We start from the raw sequence: 12,636 nt of genomic DNA, 5'->3' as shown, positions 1-12,636 counted from the left end.
TGCCTCACCTTGTGTTTTTGCTCCCGGCACATCAGCCACACTGTCTTTCATTAAAGTCCTCAAGAGCATCAAACTCATGTCTGCCTTAGTGCCTATGCACGGGCTAGCCTGTGTGCCCCATGTGCTGGCTAACTTCTTTAGGTCCCAAATTGTGTCATCTTCCAGGGAAGCCTTTTCTGACAACCACAAACTGGGGTCAGCCCCTCCACGTTAAGTGCTCTCATGGAATCATAAGGTGTTTGTTTTTTAGCGTTTATCACAAGTGCAGTTATGTAATCATTTATGGGATCCACAGATGGTTTACAGGCTCTACAAAGGCATACACCATTGCCTTACACTCATTGTATTTCGATGTCTGGTGCTTGACCGGTTTTTGACTAAACATAAATTAAAAAAAAAGTTTTTTAAGAAAAATCACTTTCCCTGTGAAGGCCCAGTTTACAAGAATACTGATGAATTTCATCACTGTAAATGTTATGACCAAATACATTCAACTTTCAGTAATATTGAGAATGACTGATGCTAGTAAAAGCCATCAAATAAAATATTACCTTAAGATGGGAACATGTAAGTTCTGGAAGCCAGAAAGACCTTGTAGCTCTAACAGACACTTCCCCTGAACTGGACTTTACTATATATGTAATCTGCCCAGTATATTTCCCCCCAAGAATACTACCACAAATCTTTAGAGGCTAATGGAAATATTCTTTCAATGTACGGGGAAGAAATCGTCATATGGAATTTTCAAAAACCTTTCTTTCCCTGTGGTCTAAACCAAGTTTAATGGCAAAGGTTAATTTTAACATCGTTAAAATGTTAGCATCACTTGTGAGTACTGATTTACATCCGGGACTGTATATGACTTAAAAACAATTGTGGAATTTTCTTGTCTATCTTGCAAACACTGGTTGTGCTCAAAAAGGTTTCATGACACACTAGAATTTTTTAGATATTCAAACCTCTACACTTACTTTCTCGGAGTACCCTTTGAAACAGCTACTGTCTTCTCTTCTTTTCTGTCTCACAGGGATGTAAAAAAATTAAGAAAATATAATTTAAAAAATTCTTGTGTTTCTAGGACATTAAAACGTTTTGAATAAAGCACTATCATTATCATAATTAGGGGATTATGAAAGCTTGTGATCTACTAATGTGATGTAGACATTTTCTGGAAAGTTGGTAGTGGAAACTCATTTAAATTTTTATAATTCGTGGCTGCACCGACCTGGCACCCTGAGAGACCATATAATTGCTAATAGGAGATTTCATGAGTATTTAATATGTTTTGAGAGTTTTAAGGACAAAACAGTTATCACAAGAAGAACAAAATTTATATCCTAATGAAAAACACTAAAACAAAAGAGAAATAGAAATAATTTAAATGAAGAAGAAATAGTTGGGGGACAATAAACATAAGAAAAGATGCTCAATGTCACTATCATTAGAGAAATACAAATCAGCACCGCAATGGAACACCCTCCACACCCACTAGGACTGTTATTCTACACAGTAAGGCAGTAGCAAGTGTTGGTGAGGATGCAAAGAAACTGGAACCTCACACACTGCTGGTGGGAATGTAAAATGGTGCCGCCACTTTGGACAACAGTTTGGTGTTTCTTCAAAATGTTAAACATGGGCCACTCCTGGGTGCTACCCAAGAGAACTGAAAATGTATGTTCATACAAAAACATGAACATTGTTCACAGCAGCACTATTCATAAGACCCAAAAAAGTGGAAACAACCGAATGTCCGTCACCTGATGACTCGATTTTTGCTATCCACACAATGGAATGTAATTTACCCATGAAGAGTCACGAAATACGGATGCATGCTACAACATGGATGGACCTTGAAAATATTCTAAGGGAAAGAAGCCAGAGACAGAAGGTCACGGATTGTATGATTCCATTTGTATGAAATGGCCAGAAAAGACCCATCCATAGAGACAGAAAGCAGATGGGCAGCTGCCCAGGGCTGACAGGGCCTGAATGGGGAGTGACTGCCAGTGGGTTTGCAGTGTCTTTTGTGGGGGATGCCACTGTTTTAAAGTTAGATGGTTCCAGAATCTTGTGAATATGCTAAAAACTGAACTGTACTCTTTCGGAGGCTGACTTTTATGGTATATGAATGATACCTCAATAAAAACAAGGTAGTTCAGTCCTCAGATGTGAAAACTAGACTCACAGCTGGGCTGTGGGCTCAGTAGTGAGCACTGTGACCTGCTGTGCTTCGCTTCAGTTTTTCTGTCAAAAAAAAAAAAAAAGAAAAAAGAAAAAAGGAAGAAAATGGAATAAAACGTTCTCATCACCAACACACACTTTTACAGTGAGAAGGGAAATTCTGTTTTCATCTTCACAATTTTCTTGAAAAAGCTTTAATATGTCCTCGGTGTGATTACTTCATCCATTCCTTTTATTTATTGAATTCACGAACCTATACTGTGCCTCAGGTACAACCATAGGTGTTAGGACAGAAAACCAAGAGAGAATGGGCGGTGGTTAAGCCAGACAGGTCTGAGTCTGGGCCCTAGTTCCACTGGTTACCAGCTGGGTGTGACTGGGCAAATTATCGAACCTCTCCCTACCTCAGTTTCTTTATCTGTAGAATGGAACCACAGTGTATACCTCATGTGATTTTCAGTGGGCTAAATGAAATAATGTATGTAAAATGCTTAGCATAGTACCTTACAGACAGCTACACTAAGGGTCCCCAAACTTATGATTTGTACCTCTATGAAAAACTTTATGAGTATGTACCTTCTAATATATGTTTATTTATAAATTAAACACATGTACAGCTATATATATAATATACATATATGTATTTTTTAAAAAAAGAGATAGGAGTTTATTGTATACACCACAGGGAGTGGCAGGCAGGACAGTAAAGAAGAGACTATCTGCCACATGTATAGCTATATTAAACTAGTATGCATAGTATAAAACATATATAAAATGGTGGAGCTTAACAAAAATGGAAATAGTTAAAAAGTTTTCTCCTTCAATGATCCCAATGGGTCATTTTTGGTGCACGTCTTCTTGGGTGAGTATCTCCTTCTTGAGGACCACTGAGTTGGCAATCATTACCTATGCTCCCTGTTATTACTGTTCTTTTCTCTCCCCCTTCCACCCAGTGGGAGTACATCTATTCTGTACTGTGCCAGAATCTGGGAGTATAAAGAAAATAAGACACACCTATGTCCTCATGGAGCTCATAGATGAGAAACAGGAGACAGAACAGGCATTATAAATCAGGGTGCTATATGTACTGTGATCAATACTACAACAGAGATATGACTAAGATGCTTGACGAATGCAATACAGCAATGACTAACTGCCCAGCAGAATTGGAAGACACCTCACAGGAGTCCAAGGTGACACTGGACAGTAATTAAATTTGTTGACAAAGGAAATGAGTCGCCTCAGAGGGAGTGAGCTCTCTCCACCAGCAGAGGTGCTGAAGCAAAGGCTGGGGAAATGACACCTGCTGGGAATACTGCAGTAATCTGCAGTGGTGGAAATGGATCGATAATTCACTCATTCGTTTAGTCTACAAATACTGAGACTCTATTGTGGGCCAGGAACTGTTGATGCTAAGTCTACTTAGCACTCTGAATTTCCATGATTTTATTTCGCACAATAGTACAATGTGTTCTGACAACACCCTGGAAGAGGCAGCCAAAGATGAGCAGAGAGAAGGAAGTGACCTTCTCCAGGGTCATGAATAGAGCAACTGGTGGCAGAGACAGGTAATTAACTTAGTCCACTGATAGATTCTTGATTTGTAATCTCTTAAACCATTTCAAAATTATCAGAAAGGCTGAATCATTTATTCCTATATATATATTTTCAAAAGTCTTGCAATAAAATCTTCACATGAAAGGGGACTCTAGCAGAAGACGATTATCTGACTAAATTATACAACTCTTGAGAGGCAAGTACCTTATCTAATTCTATCTCTGAAAGGCTCAAAATGTTATGTATAACCCAATTTTGCCTCAAAATATCCTTGGAGGAAAGAAGGGGGACATTGATATATTAGTCAGATATGTTTTAGGAAGGAGGTAATGGGCTGAAGGCTATATACAATTCTCCTGTGCTCAGATTCCCAGGCTAGTCCCTCCCTCGTGAAGCCATTCAAGCCACTCATTTTCATTGATCTTCCTTCAGACATTTTTAGAAGCCTAACACAGTGAAGTCACAAGGACAAATGAGATGTGGCCCCTTAGAATCTAGTAGGGAAATCAAGAGCTAGAAAAAAATGAACATAAAATAAGGTAGCATATACTTGAGTGTAGTATTAATCACAGAGTCTTGATCATGATTAAAAGGAAAACTGGTAATTCCAGCAAAATACTAAAACACAACAAACAAAAGTAACCTTACACCTTGATGCCCTTCTCAAGAAATTAAGGCAGAACAGCTTAACTGAACAAACACATGCCTACAGAATGTTGTGAGCCTCAGATAAGAGCTGGTTTTACCAAACCGTTCTAAGTTCTAAGGCTAAGTCTGCAATGGTGGTGTGGAGCCAAAATGAGACATGGCCACGGGTTAATAAGATCAGCTGAAGAAACTCATTCCATTCTATATGGATGGGAGAGTAATAAAACTGGGAGAAAATTGGGTCTTTATTCTCATTCAGGAGCCGATAAAATCTCCAAGACTCTCTTTCTGAATCAGGTCTGCATTATAACAGTGCCTGAGCCCACAGCACAGGGGACATCACGTTGTAAAAAGCCCTTAATAAAAGGTCTACCAAACTATCCCTGGCTCTTTGTATTCTTTTAAGCTACACCAAGATACAAAACTACTACTACAAAGGGGATGGCGGCTGTTAGAGCAGAACATAATGTAAAAGGCAACAGGAGAAAAGAGAGATATACCAAGTAGTCTGGCATCTCAGAAAAGAGAGAGGTCACTTCCTGTAGGACCAGTCGAGCTCCCTGGAGGAATGGTCTCTAAGCTGGCCCTTGAAGGATAAGGGTGATAGGCAGCGTATTCTACCCATCAGGCAGGACGGCATGCTGCATAGAAGTATGGAGCGTATATTCATAACAAGCATTGAATAGACTAGAAATACTTAGACATCCTGTTTCAGAAATGAAATCAGCAATGAAATAGAGTTCCAAAATAACAAGGATGGAGATGCCTAGAATTTAATCTAAACCTTTTATGACAAATGGCTTCCACTCTCTTATCCAAGTTTTGTTAAAAGTCTATGATTCTGTTAAAGGACATATTTTTACTGGATTATATGATATCTCTATTTTTTATTTTTAAGGAATCATCATACTATTTTCTTACTAAAGAAAACAAACACTAATTTGAAGAGATATATGCACCCCTATGTTTACTGTAGCATTATTTACAACAGTCAAATTATGGAAGCAGGCCAAGTGTCCACTGAAAGACAAATGGATAGAGAAGATGTGGTACACATACACACACACACACACACACACACACACACACACACACATACACAGGAATATTAGCCTTTAAAATGAAATCTTGCATTTGCAACAACATGGGTGGACCTAGAGAGTATTATGCTAAGGGAAATAAGTCAGACAAAGACAAATACCATTTGATTTCACTCGTATGTGGAATCTAAAAGAGAAAACAAATGAACAAATGAGCAGACTCTTAAACAAGGAGAACATCAACTGATGGTTACCACGGGTGAAAGAGGTGATGGAATTAAGAGGTACCGACTTCCAGTCATAAAATAAGTAAGTCATGGAGATGAAAGGTACAGCCTTGGGAATATGCTCAATAATACTATAATAATGTTTTGTGGTGACTACGTTTACCATGGTGAGCATTGAATAATGTATAGAACTGTCAAGTCTCTGTTATACACCTGAAACTAATGCATTGTATGTCAACCATACTTCAATAATGAATTTAAAAAAGAGAAAGAAAAAAGGCATATTCTCAGTAGCTCTCATCAAAAGCATGGATACATAAGTGGTGTGATAGTGGCACAGTAGGACATTATACAACAATGAAATAAGTGGTAACATTGAATCTCACAAAAGAAATGCTAAGAAACCAGGCATAAGAGGATAGAGACTGGTAAAACCAGTCTTGGGGGTTTGGAGGAAAGCTGTGAAGGGACAGTGGCAGAAAGAGATAGCACCAGGGAGGGAGCACAATGGGCTTCCTGCTGTGCTGGTATTGTGCTCTCTCTTGATCTGGATAACGGTCACATGGGTTTTGTTCAGTTGGTGAAAATTCATCAAAGTATATACTTAAGATATGTGTACTTCTCCATAACCAAAACGGGCAAAGAAGTCCAAGATTCAAAATAGATTTCCTAGGAACTAGTTAGTTGTTAATCCCTTGCACTTTATTCTGGACTTAGCAGGTCAAAAAAAAAAAAAAAAGGCCCTTTGTAAATACTGGAGAGTCAGTATGACTGGTAGTTTCAAATGTGTATTATTCAGAGTTTTGATGCTCTCATTATAAAGTTTTGGAACCCAACATAATAGGAAGAAAAGTAGTAGAAATTCATTTTCCAAAGCTAATTTTAAGTTTAATTGGCATTTTATTATGAAGATTAATCTCCTCTCTAATGCTATTGGCAGACAGTGTTTAATTTCTGCATTGACATTTTAAATAATAGCTGATGGTAAATTAGTGTTCGGGGGAGTCTCTTCACCAGCTAGCACCCCTTGAAGACTGGTTTCAAATTTCTGAGCATGTATCTCACACAAGAGTTTGCCCCGATTCACTGGGGACGCAGACCCACTAAAGATAAGAATGAAGGAAAGACAGAAAGCCACAGAAATGAGCTGCAAGTGACACATACGTGAGCAAATAGCTCTTTCACAAAATATGGTAGCTTTCGGCATATGTCTTCACCATGCAAAGAGGTAAATCAAAATGTAAAGAGCAAGCCACGGTGCAACTTGAAGAACTTTGCTAAATTGAAGGGCCACCTTATCAACTGAACCCAGCAGAAATCAGGAGGCAGGCAATTTGAAAGAAACAACTGGTCAGAATCTAGATTGTGTTATATGTCAATGGCATTCATGTTGACCTAGGCTTAACCAGACCCAAATGCCACCTCTGAAATGTCTGTCACGAACATTTTGGCTTGTAATCTGGAGACACTTCACAACTGCTGACTCCATTCATACTTCATCATCTATGCAAACTACCTCCCTCGGAATGTCTCAGAGAGTTCTTGGGTAATTTAAACCCAATAGTGGCAAAAGTTCTGCAAAGAGGTTGCTTTCTATCTCATATATATGGCTATCTTTTGTGGGGGGAGAGCATGAAAGTATTTTTAAATTGTTTTTTAAGCTTATTTACTTATTTTGAGAGAGACAGAGAGCAGGTAAGGGGCAGAGAGAGAGGGAGAGACAGAGAGAATCCCAAGCAGGCTCTGCACTGTCAGAGCGGAGCCCAATGTGGGGCTTGAACTCATGAACTGTGAGATCACCACCTGAGCGGAAACCAAGAGTTGGACACTCAAGTGACTGAGCCTCCCAGGTACCCTACACGAAAAGTATTTTTTTTTTAAAAGATTCTTATATCAATGTGCTATTTAATCCATGACTTCCATACAATATTTTCATCCATTTTGCTTTGGTAGTTAGCCTGCTAATTTTCAAAAAGAATTCTCCGACAATCACAGCTGAACTCTAATAAAGTAAGTTGATAAACAATTTGTGATTTACCAGCACCTATCTACTGAGTTCAAGGTACTTCTTGAGTTTAACCTCAACTGTAGACTAGAAGGCACTTAGTAAAGCCAAATGGAACAGGTTTTATATTATATTCAAGGATATGCCATCTGTAAGGTAACCATAGCCTTGTACATGGGCTAAGCACAGTAGTCATTCAATACATGGTAGTTTAAAATATTACTTAAAGAACAGGAGGAAAACAATTAATGAGCCTGCTTATAGAAACAAAACTAGCAGAGGTAAGCCAGCTGATGCTTCTGGAGTGGGAAGATGATAACTTTAAGTTCAGATCTCAAACAGTTTGGTTATAATGTAGTACTGACAGATACACCAACATCTGTGCGTGCTTCTGGATATTAAAATACTGTAAAGCTTAAACTGGCAATGGAAGTTAAGTTGCTACATGATCACAGAATTTTTCTAGTGGCCTTTAACTGGGGATGGTGGTCCAGTGTGGTGGAAGGTAGGTAAGCCAGCTTTTCTGGCTAAAGCTCTAGGGTTTGACACTCTGCTTTATCACCTACTAGATGTGAACTAGCTAAAACCTTTCTGCTTCCTGGTCTCTCAAATAGGAAGAAGTAAGCCCTTTTGTAAGGATAGAAGATGAAGACTGGACAGGAAGTGTGGGGCACTTGTAGAGGGCTTGGCTCATGGCAAGTACGTATCCTAAATCCTTAAAGTCACAAACAGGGTTCTTGAATCAAAGACGTTGATCTCAATGTGTCTAGGAAACACTGTCAGCCTAAGGCCTTATCCATAAAACTGGGAAATGGCAAGTATGACTTGCTCCTTTAAAATTAGGAAAACTAAGACATTAAAGAAGATAGATTTCTTCAATAAACATTTGGATAGTAGGATGCTAATCTTAGCATTTGAATATTAGAGAACTGACAGTAAAAAGTTACAATGTGTTGGCTAAACAATTAATGTGTTTTCATGGATTCATACTTCCGATAGTCTCTTAATTTTTGTCAAGTCTATCTACAATTTCTGAAACTTCTGAGAATCTGAAACTGCTCCTCCTCACCAAAGTAACTTGGCACATTATTTGCATATCTAGCTGTTCGGAGATGGAGATATTAAAATGTCCCAGTTACTTATACAATTTCATATCATCACCCAAATTTTGGTCCATATTTCTTTTTTTTTTTTTTAAAAATGCTTTATTTATTTCTAGGAGAGAGAGAGAGACAGCGTGAGCAGGGGAGGGTCAGAGAGAGAGGGAGTCACAGACTGAAACAGGCTCCAGGCTCTGAGCTGGCACTCAGCACAGAGCCCGACGCGGGGCTCGAACCCACGAACCGCGAGATCATGACCTAAGCGAAAGTCGGACGCTTAACCGACTAAGCCACCCAGGCGCCCCGATATTTCTATTTTTAACTATTTTAACACACTTCTACTCTAGGCCATTTTGGCAACAACTAAACTGGACACGAGATGTAAAGAGTTTGTTTACTTAAGAGAATAAACTAGTTTGTAGCATCACAAGAATTTGGACTGAAAAAGATATTAAAAAATAAGACAGAGGGCTGGGAGCAAGTTCTACCTAGAAAACTTCTATGCTTAATGCAAATCCTTTTACTAGTGGCACCAATGTTATTAAACTATAATCTGTAGCTTCAGCAATATCCCCTGCAGTGCAATGACAGATAAACTGAGATTATGACTCTTTTTTCAGAGGCAAGGAAAGAGTATAGTTTTGACAAAGCATGAAAACACACTCTTCTCCAAAAGCTATTAATTGGTAGGAGTGTCCAATGTAATGAATGAAGTGTTCTCACCATGGTTAACACTATGGTTTATAAAACGGCTGTTAGTCCTGTCCAAGTTTAATTCACTCCATCAACCATGAAGCTGCACATCTATAATTCAGCTCTGGGAAGAAGGCAGGCACACAGAGATGCTCTCTGGGCAATGACTGGAGAGATACCAGGTTCTGCTTCTCAATATTTTTCTCCCTTTGGTGAACACTGAGAAAATACCAACATGTTACCTGGCAGAAGTGACCCATTAATTCACTCTTATGTTAGCATTTGATTCAACTATTAACAGAGGACAAGAAGCACCTAGAGCTATCACTTATTGAATAGTACCAATAATTAGTTTCTGGAATTCTAGTGAATTTGAAAGGATTTGCTTTAGAATACCAGGCACACTGGTTTACATTTCTAACTACTCAGAAATAGGTAGAAGAAAACATTTTGTTAGATTTTGGGCTAAGTGTTCTACATGTACTATCTCACTTAATACTCACTATGACGTTATGGAATAAGTATTATTTTTTTCTCCAAGTTGATAGATGAGGTAGTTGAGGTTCAAGGAGGTTAAGAAATGTGTCCAAGGTCACATAAGTTAAAAGAAGCAAATTAAAATCCAGGTCTGTCAGATTTGAGCTGGGTGCTCTGAGCCATAGTGTCTACTGCTCTTGACTTTCAAAAGAATGAAAATGTAGATAGACATGACAATAGAACTCTCTCTGGGGAAGGCCCTGAGGGTGCCAAAGATGAAGGCTGTCTATCAGGTGGGTCAGGAAAGCATGAGGCCAGTGGGCACCTGTTGGGGAAGCCTTGGAAGGAAGGAGAGTCACCGGGTGAACCTGCATAGTTGGGCCAAGATGATGGACATATCTACAACACACAGGACAACCTGACACCAAAACAGGTGTTTTGCAACAATAGAATATTGTAACTGAAGAAAGTCAGAGGTCAGAAAGATATTTATGAATTCTTCAAACAGTCGGGTATTGTTGGAAAGACAGCTGCAAATGGTATACTTGCGTGGCAAATTCAAAGAGACAGATGGCTTCCCTTTGAACAAAGACTATTATATACCCTAGAAAACGCAGAACTTCATGTAATGGAACAGTGCTTTTAAAACTCTAAAAATTTACAGTATCATTTTCCTCTAAGTTTGTAGAGTGCAAATTGCATAGGACAGTAAACTTCTATCATTTAAAAAAAAAATCTATGGGCTCAAGTTCATCAGGGAGGCAGTGAAAGTAACCCCTTTTCATTATCTAAAGGAAATGGCTTGGCAATTCAAAAAAATTATACCATGGCTTAAAATACTTTTTTTTTTTTTTTTTTTAATAGTTTATTGTCAAATTAGTTTCCACATAACACTCAGTGCTCATCCCCACAAGTGTCCTCCTCCATGCCCTACCATGGCTTAAAATACTTTTAAAAGTGTTCTTGCACAATTCAGTTTTGATTTTTCAAAAATGAAAATGTGAAAATTAAACTAAAATATCATATGAGATTCATTTTTTTCCTATACAAAGTCATTTTTTTTCCTGAAGAGACTATTTGAGTTTTTAATTGGTAGCATATTTTTTCTTTCTTGTGACAATAACCATTCTTCAATAAGCTCAAACTTTTTCTGGAACCACAAAGCCTGTTATATATGTCTGTTTTGTTTGTTTGTTTAAAGGTGCACATAATGACATTTACAGGTTTAAAATGATTCATTCAAAACTGTTTGAATGCAGTTATACATGTGGAAAAGTTTAATTACCAGCTATCTGCATGGTTGCGATATTACCCAGAGGGCTGTACTTGTTTCTTAATTAAAAATATTTGAACTTAATAATAGGGAACTCTATTTAAATATGAATAAAACATTACAAGGAAGAAGTTTACCAAGTAGTTAGCAAATCAATTTCAGTAAGTGTTCCTTAAGAATTACTAGTCTTTTGTCATATCAGGGGATGAGAAAAACAGGTCTCCAGCCCCTCCGTTTGTAAGAGCCTTTAATTTTCCCTTGTTCTAGAGTCACTTCTCATTGGCACTTTGCGAGATCAGATTTTCAGTGGGATGTCCACTTACAATTCCTGACTGCAGTACCTTGACGGCTAAGTTGACGGCTCAGGTCTCCTCGCAGTCTTCCAAAGCCCAGTAAATTACATGACCACCCTCCTGGTTGTTCAGGACCCAAACCTGAGAATCATCCTTGATTCTGCCTGTCTCCTCTTCCCTATATCCTGTCAGTCCTGACCCCCATTATGCCAGGCATCTGCCATTTTTTTCATCTCCACTCTTATCTATATCAGAGTAATGCCTCAACTGCTTTCCCTGCTTCTATTCCTGTCTTGTTGTATCCATCCTTGACACCATGAGAGGGAAGTTTTTGAATGTACATGTCATTGTCTTGCTTCAAACCCTACAAAGACTTGCCATTGCATTTGAAATAAAGGCCCCCTTCCTCACCATGGCCTTCCTTGACCTTACATGATCTGAGGCCTAGGTACCTTTCTACCCTCATCCTCTGCAACTTCCCTTTGCCCGTATATCCCAGCTATATGGGCCTCCTCTATTTCTCTAAGATGCCCATTTCAGGAACTTTGCACCTACTATTACTGATCCCGGAAACATTATTCCCAGGTTCTCTGCATGGCTAGCTTTATCTTAAACTTTAGATCTCAGCTCAAATGCCACTTATTTGGTAAGGTGAAAATTAAAGTATGCACCATTTGGGCCAACCCTATTCTCTACTACATCATCTTGTTTTGGTCTTCCTACACCCTTATCATAGTATATAACCTCTTTAAGTATTTGCCTTTATGTCTTCATTGTCTGTGCTTCCCAATGGATACAAGCCCCCTGAGGAGAGATGTTTCATCTGTTTTGGTTGGTGTGTCTCTAGCACCTGGGGGAATACCTGGCCTGACAGGTGCTCAACAAGAGAGATGATGCTGTCACATCCAGAAGTAGAACCAGAACAGCTGTAACTCATCACCTAGAAGTCCTTTATGTTAGAAACCCAGCTTAGGTGGTAGAAACCCCCATCCATGTCAGTGCTCCACATCTATGGACTGTAATGCTAGCCAGCAAAGGTAATTTCATACCTGCATTCATATAATATTAGATGGACTTCTAGCCCCAGGATACTTGTCAAACTTCCTTTTGCATCAAATACATTTCCTCTGAGTCATACCAAT

General features: G+C 38.7%; 1 protein-coding gene across 13 annotated transcripts in view; it reads right to left on the bottom strand.

Moving 5' to 3' along the window:
- Nucleotides 1-12,636, bottom strand: part of CFAP20DC (CFAP20 domain containing) — a 237,212-nt gene that overhangs the window by 59,924 nt on the left and 164,652 nt on the right. For 7 of the 13 annotated variants that reach the window (XR_013338258.1, XM_077776734.1, XM_077776729.1 and 4 more), the window contains one exon: nt 972-1,016. The exons of 5 other annotated variants lie outside the window; for them this stretch is intronic. Coding sequence is in view for 7 of the 8 variants with exons in the window: in XM_077776734.1 (XP_077632860.1) it covers nt 972-1,016 (45 nt within the window). In the remaining variant the exon portion in view is untranslated. Of the gene's footprint in view, nt 1-971; nt 1,017-9,617; nt 9,671-12,636 lie in introns of those variants that run through there. One more of the 13 variants, XM_077776742.1, reaches the window with a different exon arrangement.

Source organism: Crocuta crocuta, unplaced genomic scaffold (assembly GCF_008692635.1).
Source record: "Crocuta crocuta isolate KB4526 unplaced genomic scaffold, BGI_CrCroc_1.0 scaffold87, whole genome shotgun sequence".
NCBI lineage: Eukaryota > Metazoa > Chordata > Mammalia > Carnivora > Hyaenidae > Crocuta > Crocuta crocuta.
Note: the sequence above shows the minus strand (reverse complement) of the source record. Positions and strands in the feature narration are given on the sequence as shown.